Here is a 16,990-nt window from a genome sequence, read left to right on the forward strand (position 1 = left end):
TGCTTGCTCATTGTGTGAATTGTTGGGTTTCTCTGCTCTCGATAATAATTGTCTATGACTAAAATGAAATTGAATTGAAACTAAAGGTTTTATTGTATTGTTCACCTTCCCACACCAAAGTCCATATAGAAAATCAATATCTTTAGCTTGTGGGGACACAGGATCTGCTGATTATTTAGTAAATTTGAGTCACTGAGGAAAGCCTGATTGAAGGATTTCGAAAAAGTGAAGTCACAAAATAACATATTGGAACTTACTAATGGATGCAGCAGTGGATCACCAATTTCTTAATGTCATGATGTACAGATTTTCCAGATTTTCTGGCCTTTGGCGTGTGAGAGTACAAACTTCAGTTTCTAGTCAGAAAAAACGCAAACTAAAGGGTCAAACATATTTTTAAGATTGATCCGAACACAAGTGCTCAACACTAGGTTCAGGTCAGGATACATGCACGACGTACAAGCACACACATTTTAAAAAAAAAGTCAAATAGAGCGCATAACTGACCATTCTGACACGTCTTGTCGTAGTCTGCATACTACAACTTCTTCCGTAACCTCCTCTTGTTCAGGGTCGGACTCTGGTTCAAACATATATGGTTGAACCGCAAAGTTTCCTCCAGCAGCCATGTTTCTCCCACGGTCCACGTTCAAGTGTTGTCATGGTAGCGTGAGCGTGCCGGCTTCGGCACACCCCCTGGAAGAAGTGGGTGTGTTTGCCTGTGTCTCATTTGCATGTAAAGGGACAATGCACAAAACCGAGCGTTCTGAAAGGGGCGGGTTTAGCAGGGTTATTGAACTACTATGATTCTTCATCCTTATGGTATTTTGACCAAAGCATGTCACTGACATGTTCATTAGGACACCAGGGAACTATTTTAATGGGGGAAATAGGGTATAATATGTCCCCTTTAATACATCTTGAATGTGTCTTTAGATCAGTCACTCAGACCACTTTCAGAGATGGTCTCTCTGGGACTCCTGTGGTAACATTTTCTTGACATGTGTGAATTCATATCCATCCACAGAACACATTAAAAGCCACCTCCTCCGCTGATATCCTGGGCCCTAAATGTGCTTCATTTGAAGCACATGACACAAAATTAACACTGATGAACACACGTTTCTCTTTTTTAAATGGATCAAATTTCATTTCATGTTACAGCAGTGTGAGTAGTGCTTTAAATCACTCAGCCAATCCTAACTTTTCTCTATCTCAGTCTCTCTACGTGTCACTAACATCTCTAACAGACTGTGGTGGGGATGTATTGGTGTATTTTTGGTTACTGTGTTCTGTCATGAATATCATCAACCCTGTTAAAATAGTCGCCTAACTCATTTTTTCGAATTTTTCAGGAAACACAAAAAAGAAATCCGCTTCACTCACACACTTGACATAGGCCATTATCTTAAAGGGGTAAAATCACATGATCTGATCAACTGAGGATGTAGGCGATTTTACTATAGGTGGCCGGCGTCATAAGGAGATGATTTAGGCAAAAAAAACAATTTTGACAAAAAATGATACCACTAGGTGTCACTGTTGTAAAGCAGATAGGACATAGTATACAATGGAAGAACGTAGAAGACGGTAAGAGAATATGGGGACCAGCTGAACGTCTTATTATGCTATACTACTGCTCAACTTCAATTTGTATTATTCATGTTTAAGTAAACAGCATTATTCAAGATTCCCACATCATTTGTTCATCAATCTACACTACACAGGTGAAAATTAAGTTAAGGTAATTAAACAAATGAATGAGACAATTAAGATTTTCTTTTGTTATGCTCCATTTTCACCGGAAGTTGGGAGTGATGTCACCCCAGACAAATGGAATACACCCAAGGTTTAGTTACAAGATTGGTGAAGACCCAGTTTGGTTTACTCCCACAGAAGAAGAATATTTGTTACAGTCTGAGAATTATGTATTTGAAATAGCTTGAAAAGGCTAACACAACTGTGTTGTTAACAGCTTCATTTTAGTTTAAAGGATCTAAAATGAGTGTATATTGGTATCGGTAGATACTGTACTCAACTTTGTGATATCGGTATCAGAATTGGACACAAAAAAGTGATATTGTGCCATCCCCATGATGAACATAGAGCTTATGTGGGTCTGAAATACAGAAGTTTGACAAAAGAGCGAGCAGGAGAAGTTGAGAATTCCCACTTAAGCATTCAGCTCCCTGGACAATTTCAAAAAAATATTCAGACTTCAGAAACCAGCTTATGGTACTTAGACGATTTCAGAGTTTCCAGGGGCCCCATTTTCAGGCACGTTGCCTTCTTTGCCTGCCCTGCACACATTGATTATCCATCAGTGAGAGTGTCTTAGTGGTGTGGTCTCCAGTGTGCCAGGCGTCTGTGGGACCTGCAGCCTCAGACTTCCAGATGAGTTATTCTGGGATTCTCCCCTAAACCCGGATTTAAATCTGAATGTAGCCTTCCTTTCCTTGCTGTTTCACCCAGGCCCCATTCCTCCTCTTCTTCTGAGCTTAATCTACCACTAACAGAGATTCAGCTGCTCCTTATGTCCAGTTTAAATTGAGTTATCACTTCAAGGATCATTTCATGTCCACTCCTCCCTCCTGTGCTTATGTCTGACTCACTCCTCTCTGTAAATAAACCAAGGACTCTGTAATATTAACCTCTATTTTTAACATCTGTGATCAGCCCTCTGTGGTTTTGATTCCTGCTCTCCTTACTGTGTGGCTTGGTGATTTTCAGGAATGAAAGCTTTTCTGAGATTGCAGTTTGTGTTTAGCTGCAGATGAGAAGCTGAGGGAAATATAAAAGCACTAGCAGCTGTATTTCTACTGCTCCCCCAGGCTTTCCTTTAGGAATATGGCTTTAGCTATTTTAAAGCAGCTGAAGAATCATGGTGACATTCTGGTGAAGGTCGAAACAGAATCAGCAGTGTTTCACACAATTGCGTATGAACAAAGTGAATTTCAGGATCATTCAGGAAATGACTTTATACATAAGACATTATTTGTGCTATAGCAGAATTTGTTCTCTAACAACAGTGAATATCCTTCATTTAACATTAAAAAGCCAAATAAATAAACTGGGTATTATCTGAAATGAAAGGTAATACATTTAATTAAAGTATGCTAAGGTATGGTGAATGGTCTGTATTTATAGTGCTTTTCTAGGCTTGATAACCACTCAAAGCTGGTTTACACTACAGTTTTGCCATTCACCCATTCACTCACACTTTCATACAGCACATCTATGTGCAGTGCATTTTCTGTAACTCATCTGTCATACCCATTCACACACTGCCGGCACTGCCATCAGGAGCAACGTGGGGTTTAGTGTCTTGCCCATGGACACATCGGCATGTAAAATCGGTCCCACAACCTTCGAGTTGAAAGACAACTCTGTCGCCCCAGATCATGTAGTACAGATCATACAGTTCCTGATGTGCCAACTCTGTTTGTCAGCTATATTAATTCATAGCATTGTTAATATGTTTCCTAAAAAGAAACATATTGAAGACATCTTTGACTTCTTTTGACTTCTAATGTCAACAGTCTTTTTCATGTGTATGTGTCTGATTATCTGTGTAATCTGATTGCATAATCCCACTGCTTAACCGTGGTTGGTTGTACTTTTGAGTTTTGCCCTGCAGGGAAGATTTAATTTCAACATAGCCAGTCCCCTCAGGTCCTCATCAGCGCTGCCTCGTAATCTCTCCTTCCTTGAAGGAATCTCATGGCTTAAAACCCTCATGAATTACTCAAAAGTGTTTCTCCAACTTTAGATGTTTAATGCATAAGACCTTGGAGTGCAGGCAGCAAGGAGCAGGAATGACTAAAACCATTTTAGTCTCTCGTGTGAATTAAGTGTCTGCATTGCTGCCTTCACTTGACAGTGACTGATTCTTCTCCCAGCAACCTCACCTGTCTGTGTATACCTGCCTGTCTGTCTGGTAAACCTCAGGGAACAGATATTTAAAATTGTCTTCCCCCGGGATTCCATTGAATGTGTATCGGTTGTGTAGCATCTCCATCGCAGCATCGTATATACATCCGCTTTAATCAGTGTGACAGCTTCCACCAACTCCATTTGTGTTGCATATCGGCTCCATCATTGTTCTGTTTAACACAATACTTTAATTCAGCAGAATTTAGCGCAAGTGGGACATGAAATCAAACGGCAATTCAACATTAATTGTCTGGTTGTTGTTTTTTCAGAATAAAAGCCCCCATGTTGACACCATATTTTATTTACGCGCATGCAGTGGAATCCCAATATGTGACACAAAACACTGACTTTGAAACTATAAAAGTTGTTTTTGTGATACAAAATGTGTCTCTGGAATCAGTCAAAGCCTCTCGTGACAAATCATTTGTTCTATTAACTCAATACTTTCCATATGGTTTTCCACTAAACACCGGGTCCTGTCTATGTTTGTTTGTTTTTAACTGATCATAATTGGTTTTCATTGTTTTTTTGACAATACACGGAAGTGATTTTAGAACTTTTTCGATCTGATTTAAAGACAAATCTAAAAAATGCACAGGTAGAGGATTCGATATTTTGGATCCTCTATAGAGATTTGCTAAATTGGATTGATACGGAAATGAGGGGCTCTGAGGGGATTGGAGCTATGCATAAAATATGTATGAAATTGATGGCTGTAAATATGTGTATAAGTATGATATGGATAGGTCCTCTTCTTTATATACTGAATAATGTACCCCTGTCAATATGTGTTATTTATAAGGGTAATTTATGATCTAAATAATATTTATTAACTAGTTGCTGCCTGGAGAAGACACTTAATCCCACGTTGCTCCTGATGGCTGTGATTCAGTCTGATTTCAAAGATGTCCTTCACAAGAAAAAGTCTGTAGACTAACATGAAAAACTCACACAAACTTTGACCATGTATGTATTTCCACCATCTGTGTGATTCATTCTCTGCCAACAGTTTCCATTCTGACACGCTCATCTTTGCAATGAACCACGTGTGTTGTTGTGGGTCATAAAAGATCCACAAAGAGTTAAGTGAACATCTGAGGTCTCAGTTCCTCTCTTAAAGCCACTGGGCAAGAATTTCTTTCCTTTTTAGTGATGGGGAATGTTGAGTCAGGCAGTGAGAGGGCAGCTCTGACTCAGCCTTCCTGAGACTGTGGGAAAAGGCAGATGTGAGTGAGGAGGTGACATCATACACATGAGGACATAGAGCCTTCCACACAGTTTATTCACTCTGGAAACATGAGTCTGTGAGGTTTCGGTCTCCACCGTAACATTCTGAAGGAGAGGATTGTGTGGTTTGTGGTGCTTGCAGATAAATCCACTTGTAACCGGCCTCATGTCTTTTCACGAGCTGCTGTGAAGCTTTTATGGGAACTATATCTGTGATAGTGTAATAAAAGTCGTTACGAAAACTGCCTAGTGAGTTCTGAGGATGATTTAGAGTTCTCAAACTGTGATACGTGTACCACCAGTGGTACGCACGCTTCCTCTGGTACTGTGTATACCATGGTATGTGTGAGGAGTGGAGCTGGAGTTTTGACCAGAGTGAAAATGAAACAAATAATAAGAAAAAATAATATCATGCAGCAACAACCTTCATTAATTGAGTCTTTTTATTATTACGCTCCACAGCTTCCATCATATTGTCAAACTGTTGTATGGTAAATGACACCTGCTGCTTGTCTCTGTGCAGAGCTGTCATTTAAAGCTGGTGTTGGGTAATGAAACAAAGTGCAGACAAAGCTCAGCATTGTAGGAACAAACAGAGTTCACAGCTTCTTTTCCTGAGTGTGTGTTTGTGTGAGACACAGAGAGAGAGAGAGAGAGCCTGAGGATGACGCTGGAATTGCTTCTGTATTATCTTCATGTTAGTAATATCAAATAAAAGGGATTAGACCAAGCCCTCAAGACACTAATTCACACACACGCACACGCACGCACGCACACACACATGCATCATTGACATAATGCATTCCCTAGCCCCTTACCCTAACCCAGTGCTGTCATACTCATTTTAGTTCAGGGGCCACATATGGCGCAATTTGATCCCAAGTGAGCCGGACCAGTGAAATAATAGCATGACAACCTTTACAAGGACTCCAAATTTCCCTTTGTTTTACATTTAATAAAGTGTCTTTTATACAAAAAAAACCCTGACATTTGTGTGAGAAAAAATTTCAAAAATATGATCCCTTAAGTTTATTATTGTTTACTATATTAATATTGTTTGCAAAGCCTACATTTACTATGTACACATGTACACAAATTTCTCCTGCGGGCCGGATTTGAAAAACCCAATTCTTACCCTAACCCTAAAACCCAGTCTTAATCCTGAAAAATCTCTTTAAAGTTGTAAGGACCCAGACAAAATGTCCCCACAAAGTTGTTTTTTCCCTTGTATTTTCCGCACTCCACATATATATATATATATAACACCTGTCATGCAGCAACTCCATTGGCTCCCTATCAATAATGGCATCATAAGATCCTGCTCCTCAGATGTTCAATGAGTGCACCTGCTCTTTATACTAGGGGTCAACAGATATTATTTTTTTCTGGGCCGATATTTATATTTGTTACTAGTTAATGAGGCAGATAGCTGATGCATTTACAATGAAAAAGGAAAATCTCTGTCAAACACCAACACAAAACAGTTTAAACACCTTTTGATGTTTGTCAGCACAGAACTTTTATAACAAAATTAACAAATTAATAATGTATAAATACAATTAGCTCCCTTAGGTCAAGGTAATAACATAAAAAAACAAAGTAATAATAAATACACTTATACTGATTTAGTAGGAGCAGTATACGGTGTAATATCGGTGACCGTTACAATAAACCGCTAATACAGAATAAAATGTCTCATATCATCCCCCAATAAAGGATCCACCCCTACTTTGTATGGTTTTGCATTAGGAAAGCAAAGTTCACTTTCATGCTTCATCAAGAACTCAAGAAGTCAAATACAAGGCCTTTCTGTGTGAAGTTTGCATGTTCTCCCTGTGTGTGCGTGGGTTTTCTCCAGGTTTTCCAGTTTCCTCCCATATGTCCAAAAACATGCAGAGGTTTATTGAACACTCTAAATTAGGTCCATAGGTGTGAGTGTTTGTTTGTCTCTATGATGGCGCTGCGATGGACTGGTGACCGGTCAAGGGTGTACCCTGAGGGATTGGCACCAGCAGCCCAGCAACCCTCGTGCGGAGGATAAAGCAGTAGACGATAAATGAATGAACACACTGTCTCACACTGTGTTATGTGTGAAAATATGGCTGCTAGGGGGGTTAAAGTTAGTTAGTTAACTAACTTTACATTACGTTACGTTACAAGAAAATACACATTTTTGCCACTCATTGAAATGTTCACTTAATAAATCTACACGTGTTGTATGGTGTGTAGGGTATCTGTATAATATATTCACCACTTGTGGTGTGAGTGACAGAAACTTAAATCTCAAGTTGGAAAAGGCTGTCTAAAGGCAAGATGAAAATGGCAGTAGATGTTAATAGGTCAGTCGATTGCAGAAATTATGACCCAGGTCTACAGGTGGTATTCTCACAGTTTATTTGTTTTTATTTAAAGTCAACAAACTGGATGTTTTAGATCAGTTGTAAAAGTTGTGTGTTTCTGACTCTCCTGGGCACATTGCATCTCAATTATAAGGAGCCAAGCTTGTCTGAGGAGATGTTAGGAGCATTAAGTTTTACTGTGAAGCACTCAGAGAGTGTTCCCCAGGGATTTCAGTGGAAGACAGAGGGGTCTGTTTTGAGCTGGAAGTGTGCCATCTTTGCCCCCACTTGCTCTTAAAAAGGACTAGTAAAGTAGTAATGGCAGTGTTTTGAGTGCATGTTCTGCTGCAGGATGATGGTAGCAGGGAGGAAGAATAGACAGTATACTTGCTAAGAAAAAGTTGAGAGAGAGAACACTGTTTACTGTTCTCTCTACTGTGTTTGGATGTTTGTGCAGCTCAAAGAATAGCCTATCCTTTAGTGGACTGCTGTTGGTCTGACATGGATCTGCTCTTAGCAACAGAGCCAGCAGAAGATTGGGTGTACTGTATGTAGCTAGAGGTTGTTCAATAACACTTTTTACTTAACTTCTTTGTTTTGGTGGCTGTCTTTGTGTGCTTCTGTACTTGCTTCCAACATGAGCAACAGAGGCTGACAGAGGCTTATTAGAATTTAATATAACTTTTTTTTATTTTGACTGCCTTGTTTCTTGTTTTCGTCTTTGAAACATCAAAACTGTCAACATTTTTTTACTGAAGAATAGGGCAGACCACAGCCTAGTGGAAGGGAATTGGGCATGAAACTCTAGGTCATTGGTTTAAATCCTGAGTCCAGGTCAAGAGCTTGGGTGCCCCTGAGCAAGGTACCCAACCCCCATTGCTCCCCTGGCTGCCCACTGCTCTTGTGTGCAGTTTGTTCTTCACTGGTGTTTAAAAAGGGTGTAAAATGCAGTCAGTTCTAATTTACCATTAAATGACGACATTTCACAAATATAATTTTCCAACTGTATAACAAGTACTCCTTTCCAAATACAAAGAAATTCACAGCCCACATTTTTATAGACTGTGCTTAAAGAAGCTTTTATGTGAAATTTAGAGGGTTTGTTTTATTTTGCATATTATTGAGCTTAGTATTTAACTTGTTTTGATATCCAAACTAGTTATTTCCCAGTATTTAACTGATAACTGATACTGAGTGTTGCTCTTCCCTAGTAGGGACATGTCATGTTATGATGATCTTAACATTTTAAATCCCTTCTACTATCAATGAGATTAACGCAGCAGCTATATACAAACAATCATACAGGAATGCATCGCAACAGTCACGGCTGCTTCAAAAACACCATGGAAGAGTGAGCTGGGAAAGAAGAATGGAGGGGGGAAACGCAGCTCTATTTCTGATAAAGAAGAAGAAAAGGCCATAAAAAGGGAAGGTTTTGGGTTGTAAAGCCCTGCGCATGCTTGATTTGATTGGCTGCCTGGGGCCAAGTGAGACAGTGATACGTTGAAAATATTTAAACTAAATAAAACGGCTGGGAAAACGTGTGGCACGGTGTACAAAACGCACACTTCAGGTCCCATGTGCTGCAGCAGTGGTTTTGCTGGTGATGTCTCGTGATTGGCCTCTTCATACCCTTAACTTATCAGGGACAGATATGTTTTACTTCTAGTTTAAGGTCAGAGTCGGGCAAGTACAGAGCACAGAGAAAAGATTTCACATGGAAGATGTATTTCATATATATATTATTCATAGTTATATTATTAAAATGAGATGTGGTGCATGTTGTCTGTTGAGACCAGTACTGGTTGTACTAGTTTTCCATTTTTTAAAGCTAAGCTTTTTCTAGGTTTAACCTGCTGCAAGTGATGTTTTTTTTCTGCAGGATTTTTGTTTTGCTCATTTTAGACCCATGAGGGTGACATGCACCTTCATAAACACATTTGTTATTTATAGGATACATATGTTGTGTGTTAGTGGTTTTCTTTTGCATGAAAATGTGTTTAAATCAGTTAAGGCTTACTGCCAGAGGCATTAGTAAGTTGTTGCAAATCTGGAAGGATTCCCTCCAGATTTTCTGAACTAAGCATTTGACCTGCAATCGTATCAGTCCAGTTTAAAATGATTCCCTCCATACATTCTTGAAATATCACATTAAGAGTCAGAAAAAAGGCAGTTGAATTCTTGAACATTTTCAGGGTGAACTTGTGGGATGAGAAAATTTGTTGTGCTCTTTCGAGTGATGGCACAATTATTCCAGCCGCCTGAGATTGAGAGTGAAGTGTGGTGATTAAGGGGTTATTCTGCTTGGCTTTCAGTCTTATTTATTTTGGTGTCTGTCATCATTAGTGAAAGATTCTCTGGTGCTTGCAGATACCTACACATCATCACAGCTGTGCGCCATGTGGTGTAGTCCTAAACACCAGCACCAAGTCCTCATTACCTTAGCCTGTTTCTTCTCTAATCACCAGAGCTCTGCTGATTCAGCCTGGTCTGGGGGGGGTCTGCATATGCGTGTGTTTTGCATGAGCCAGCTGTAAAGGCAAATATTCCACAGAGTGTAACATTGCACTGTCCATGATGAACAGTAATTGTCGGAATACATCGTCCGCAGAAGAATACATGTGAACTCCATGAATAAAGAGCAGCAACAAAGTTATCAATCAATATTTGTGTGTGTGTGTGCATGTAACGTAATATCTGAGGAACGGGTTAAAGCCTAAGATTTGAATTCTGGTTAGCTTTCTTCAGGCTGTCCAAATCAATGGAAGTCCACTCAGTGTCCGAAGAAGAATAGCTGTGGAAATCTGAGTGTGTGTGTTAAGCGTGTAAAGACATCTCTTGATCCTTCCCTTGGCATTTGAAGGTCATGGCTGTCTGTTGGGGTTCATTACAATAACAAGCACTCAGCTCGCTCCCTGAGGCTCTGGCAGTGTCAGTGGATCTGGTTTAGGACTGCAGACAGATTACACGACACGTCAGTGTTGTAATCAAGACCACAATAACTGAGACCATGCCCAAGACCAAGACCAAGATCAAGAAAAGTGTTATCTTTTATTTATCTTTCAGTCTACCTGATGGGATAAATGATGGGATAATGTTTCTTCAGCTCCTTTTTTATGTGTGTTTGTTTTTGGCCTTAATGTTTTAGTTATATTGAAGTGAGTGAGTGTGGATGTGACAATCAATCAGTAGATTGATCCTACCGACCAAGACTATAGTGTACGAAGACCCAGATAACACACAGGGACCAAGCTAAAGTCGAGTCCAAAATCTAAATTCAATCATGACCAAGACGAATGATGCACTGAAATAATAGCAGTGCACTGAAATAGCAAACTTTACTGAAGAATTATAAATTGCCACAACCAAATATTTTGCAATTTTGTAAATCCAGAAAGACTTCACATCTGCAACATACTGATAAACCTGTGATCGGCCAGTACCACATCTTGTAGCATTCAAATGCATTTTAGTAGGGAACACTTTGGTTGAATTTGCACTTAATAAAACTTTCAAATGCAAAGTTTGAAAGTGCCTGGTCACTCATAGACGGACCATGGTCTGGAGCCAGACACAGATGCCATTCTATCTTGACCAAGATCTCTTACCATAAACCTTTGCTAACTCACATGTCCTTACAGAGCTGGCAGAGCTTTTCTTACAGCAGTGGAGGTCTAGGAAATGCAGACTAATTACATGTAGTGTAGATTGCCACATGACAATACTCAGCCAAATCAGTGAATTGGATTTGAAGTGGATTTGAATTTAAGTGAATGCATGAACAGAGCATCTGCATTGCTGGACATCTTTGTTTGATTATGGGTCTGGACACATGATTACAGCAGCCACGCAGAGTAAACCACACTGGTTTTCTTGGGATTACAGCTCTGGCCTATTTTTAAGGTGAACTGTTTTGCGTTTCACAGCAACATAAAGTGACAGTAATTTACTAGCTTGATAACAGAACCTATTAAGAGGGTACATTGATATTACAGAGCTGATACATGAATTAAAGAAAGGCAGATATGTTGGTTTCCTGAACCTCTACACACGACACTCTTCTTAAAGGAAAGGCTTGTGTATTTTGTCATCACTATTGTTGGAGCAGCTGAGACCAACACAGAAAACTATCCATTCCTATTGGGGCTTGCCACCACAATAATGGCGCCCTGCCCACATTTGGTACTGTGCCGGATTCATTTATATAAGTGCGCCATAATCCAGCAAAGATGTAAAAGTGTCAGCAACAATTCTCTTCTTCGGCCTGAAAGGAAAGACGAGACTAGATTCTAAAATTAAACACCTAATTTCAGCTTTGGTTGTTTTGTATCCTGTTGTCGTAGTGCAAAGTGTATACGCAAACATGCAGAAGAAATAGGGAGGGTTTGTTTGTGGTGGTTTTTTGTCTCTTTGTGACTTTTATACGGGTGACTGCAACTCAGGAGGTAGAGCGTGACGTTGTCTTACCAGAAATTTGGTGGCCCAAGTGTCCTTGGGCAAGATGCTGAACCACAAATTGTGCTGGCTGCTCTGCTAACAGTCGCAGAATGGGTAAATGGCAAAAACTGTAGTATTGAGACTCACCTTATTGCCAAGAATGTTAGAAACATTCCAAGAATTTGACTATGTAATACTTGATGTTTGACAGAACAACAACAATGTTCAAGAAAGACGGGTCAAATCAGTCTTGACAGCATGTTTCTCTAGAAATTAATCCTATGTCATTACAATTTCCCTTTCACTGATTAGTACACTAACACATTAGCACATTTGCTTTATTGCCTTCAAAGTCGTCACTGCATGTTGATGCATGATTGTGATGCAGATGAAGGAAGTGAGACTCTCCGTCCTGTCGATGCACTGCCGTCCTTCAGCACTTTTCCATGCAGAGTCATTGGAGAGACAAAGTGTGCCGACGGGGGCGGAGTGTTGGGCTGGCTCCTTGCACTGAGCCACTGCCAGCAGCTACTGCTCAGTATTGAGCTGTGTAAAGAGCTGAGATCCAGCCAAACAGACACTGAACTGTGGCTTCGCCCTTGGCATACAGTCACTGCTCTCATTATTCATCCCTTTAGCTTTCAGCCTCCTTCTTGCAGCAGTTTAAAGTTATTTAAAGTGATGGTTCCCAAAGTGGTGTCCTTGACGAGGTGTCCAGCAGTCCACAGCTAAATAGAGAGAAGCCAGACTTCTCTGACTGCCTTTAGAGACGGATAATATACATTGGTGGTTTAAAATCTTCTCCATAATTTTTGTGTTCTGTTTCTGCTGTTTCATTGGTGGTGTAAAATGAAGATCCAGTTCAGTCTGTTCCATGTATGATAGTCCTGATCCATTTACCATTGCAAACTGTATAGTACTGTAGCAAACCAAACCATACCATAACGGAAACACAGCAAACACAAAGTATTTTGTTCTGACTGATGTCTCATTTGATTTGCAGTCATGCGGAGGAACCCCTTCATGGTGGACAGCTGCTGTAGGAAAGGGTCCCGCAGTGCCCTGCAGGAGCTCTACAACCCCTCACAGGTAAAAGGCTGACACATTTGTTTTCCTATCTGCTCTTTCTCTCTGTAGTTGTGTCCTAATACATGGGCTGGATCTTCCGGAGCGTGCATTCGGTGACTGGATGTTGTCAAAATGCATCACAGTGCATCAACCTAGGCTGTCCCATTTCAATTTTATTTGAAATACAGCCGACCATACCTCCAAATTTGTTGCATGCCAGTGGAAGAATTGGTGATGTAAACGGTAAGCTCTCTGTGGGCTAGACCCTCTCATTTCAGAGCACCTCACTTCCGTCTCCTCCAAAGGATCAGTCCTTTAATCAGAAACCATGTAAAAAGTCCCAACTATCAGGCAGAGGTACAAAATCAATATCTGAGGTTTACAAAACTCAAAAAGGCATGACAAGAGGCGAGAATCACACCTAAAATGAGACAAGATGTGGATTTCAAAATAAAAAATTACTAAAGAAGTAATATAAGAAAAAATAATTGAACTTAACTAAACCAGGACATGACACTTTTTGTTACTTTTTTTAGTTGTAGAGCTATTTTCACACATTAAGTATAGAAAATGTTCAGTTAATTCAGTCTTTACAGTTTACCACTCACATATAGAGTGCAGCAGGAGGTTGTCTGAATTTTTTGTGTCTAGTCCAATACAGGTCCAGTTTGAGTAAAGCAATATGCGATTTTTCAATGCACACTTCCCTTGGAGCCTCTGCAACCATTCTCTCAATTAACTGATAAATATCTTTCGGATTTTGAGATTAGCAGCACCAACACTGTTTTTTGAAAATGTACTGAAACCAATCCTCAACTTTGTAAACGGATATATTTAACAAATTTAAATAAACTACACGATTGGTAACTCAGCAAATGTGTTTTAGAGATCACAGTGGAACTGTGAAAAAATACTTTTTATAGAAGATGCTACCTATGGCCAAGATACATATGTGTCTAATTACTTACCTTTATACCTGTTTGTCATTTTAGTTTTTTTGTTGATAAAATGCAAACAATGAATGTAATATTGGATGTTTGGGATTTGATGAGAAAAGGGGGTGGCTACAAAGTTTAGTTGTACCTCCTAATTTTTTTCTGCAGATAAAGACATTCTGTTGGAACAAAATAATGCAAATAAGAAGCCTTAGAACTTTACTTGTTAAGACTGACAGGAAGAAGTGCCAGGCATTAGCGTTAGTATGTACCTACTCGTCTTCTTGAAGTGCAGGATTATCTTTATGCTATAAGTGTCTGTTCCAGTCAGTGAAGCCACACTTCATTTATGTTTCATAATTTAGATATATAGAGCTTTATAAGGTGGCAGCCATTGAAACATAACACCTGCTGTAACTACATGATTGCCTGCATTAAAATTAAAGCATAAAACTTTAAATGGCTTTTCCTCTTCACTGATCAGAGAAAAAGTGGTAGAACAAAAGACTGACATGGTGGATTAGACGTACACCTGTGACTCAGCACTTCTCAGCTCATCTACTTTGTTTATGTTTCATGTTCATTACATTTCAAAGAATATACAACATCAAAGGGATGAGGCATCTCTTTGGACAGCAGACTTGAAAGAGTGGTAACCTTATGAAAGAGCAAGTTTATTTATTTAATAGTTTTTAAATAATGGTTGATAAGTTCCTTGTTCTTCCTCTTTTGGCTTCTCCATTTATGGGTCACCACATCGGATTATCTGCCTCCATCTTGTCCTATTCCTTGAGGTCTCTTCTGTTACACCAACTGTCCTCATGTCCTCCTTCACAAATCTATGAACCTTCTCTGTGGTCTTCCTCTTTCCCTCCTGTCTGGCAGCTCCATCTTCAACACCTTTTGACCAAACCATCTCAACCTTGACTCTCTGACTTTATTTCCAAACCGTTCAACCTGAGCTGTCCCCCGAATATGTTCATTTTGAATCCTGTCCATTTTGGTCACTCACAATTTTCATTGGGTTAGGGTTAGCTGGTATTGCGATTGTCCATTCAGCAGGACATTGACTTTGAATACACCTTCTGATGCTACTTGGATACGTCATCAGTGAAGTACCCAGGGTCATAGGGTGTTTCTGGTCTTTAATCTTTATACACCCTCGCCCAGATGGATTCTGCCAAAGCTTTTAAAACTTGGTTGTGGTGCCAGCGTTACTGCCTCTCCCCTAGTGCTTTTGAGCAGTAGCTCAAGATGTGTTCCAGGGTGCCCCTTTTCCGGTATAGATTGCACTCAGGAGTGTCTACCAGTCCCAAGATATGTAGGTTTGCCAAGCTTGTAGGACATCATAAACTGATTGGACGAGAAACTTAATGCGAGATGGTTCTGCTTTCCAGAGCTCTGCCCAGGTGACTTTGTAGGAACCTGTCTGTTCCACCTGGTCGATGCTCCTTGTTTGGACATGCCTTACTGCAGTGTTCTTCCTCCATCTCTGCTCATATCTCATCCTGGATCAGTCGGCACTTCTCTGCACAGGCCAGAGTGTAATGCGGCTTTAAAGAGGCTGACTGCCTCTTCCACCTTCTTCAGGGTGTGTTCAGCGCTGTTTAATTTGATCCCTGGTTCTGTCGGTGCCACCAGTTCCCTAGATGGTCCAAGCTCATGGTCCCTCAGGATTTCCCTGCAGGTGGCGTGGAGATGATGGTCAATCTGCTTTACCGGGAAAGCGAGATGGCCACTTTGCTTCTGGCCCAGTAGTCTCTTGGTAAAGCCGAAAGGATTGCCAATGAAAGCGTTGCATTTCTGAGCCCTGTCCTTTCCCTTCCTTGTCTAATCTTGGCTTCTTGCCAGTTGAACTTCGCTGGATTGTTTGCTCCTTGTCTTTCTATGACGCCGAACTGCTCTGCTCCTATGTTCATTATGATGTTACACATGGGCTGGAGTTTCTGGTAGACACTGCCCTTAGAGATGGATACCAGGCACTTGTCGTCCTCATCCTCATCCAGCTTTAGCCATTCCTTATTGTTAGTGGCAGGCCACTTCACCCTACGGTGTTCCAACTTCCTGCTTGATGGGGGGACTTGTGTTGCTTGGGGGGTTGCGTGTACTATGGGGAGATTCCAGACCTGGTTCCTCCTCCTTCTCATCAGGTTCAGCAGTAGGCACAACGAAAATTGAAATGTCACACTTGGTCCCTCCTGAGACAGGCCATCCTTGCCTGGTGGATCTTCAGGCCCTTCTGGTTTTTGCAGACCTTGCTGCAAAAACAGACTGTGCTTGTATTCCTTTGTCCATTTGCTGCTTGGGTCATTTCCCCTAGTTCTGTCCAACTGGGATGCAAAGCAGACCATCAAAGGAAAAGATCCTGAAAATATGGAATGAAAATAATAGATAGCTTGATAGCTAAATGGCTAGATAGATAGATAGATAGATAGATAGATAGATAGATAGATAGATAGATAGAAACCTTTTGTAGAATAACAATGTTACTTGTTGGGAAGTATAGCAGACAAACTTGATTACTCATTTAACATGGATGACACAATAGATGTATGAAAATGGATGGATTAAACTATTTAATTGCGTGTGTGCGTGCATGTGTGTCAGAAAATCAATACCATTACATAACTTAAAGCAGCAGTATCACTTTGTAAAAAAGTATATAATGACAACACTTTCTGAGCCAAAATGATGTCACTTATTTAACTGTCTAGAGACTATAGTGTCAAGACTGTCTTCATATTACAGTGTTACAACACACTAAATGTCTATAAAATCACCCAACCCCAACTACGGCTTTCAACCGAAGAGGATAAGAAAAAAAAAAGGAAATTCAGAATTCTGTGAAAATAGTCAGAATTCTGAGGGGTTGTTGTTTTTTTAGAATTCTGAGATTTAAATCAAAATTCTAAAAGAAATATTGTTCATGTGGCTCACGTGGGCCGTAGCTTTCACATTTAAAAATTGAAAAGTCGGCCAGTCAAAGGTCTTAACTATCGCTCTGCCATCTGCCATTCCGACCATCTGCTTCTCACCTGACTGTGGGTGTGT

General features: G+C 40.2%; 1 protein-coding gene across 1 annotated transcript in view; it reads left to right on the forward strand.

Annotated features, from left to right (window-relative positions):
* The window catches only part of chst11 (carbohydrate (chondroitin 4) sulfotransferase 11), a 94,067-nt gene that overhangs the window by 55,792 nt on the left and 21,285 nt on the right, over positions 1–16,990 (forward strand). Inside the window, exon 2 of the mRNA XM_044020781.1 lies at positions 12,940–13,025. Within this exon, the coding sequence (XP_043876716.1) occupies positions 12,940–13,025 (86 nt within the window). The remainder of the gene's footprint in view (positions 1–12,939; positions 13,026–16,990) is intronic.

Source organism: Solea senegalensis, linkage group LG3 (assembly GCF_019176455.1).
Source record: "Solea senegalensis isolate Sse05_10M linkage group LG3, IFAPA_SoseM_1, whole genome shotgun sequence".
Classification (NCBI taxonomy): domain Eukaryota; kingdom Metazoa; phylum Chordata; class Actinopteri; order Pleuronectiformes; family Soleidae; genus Solea; species Solea senegalensis.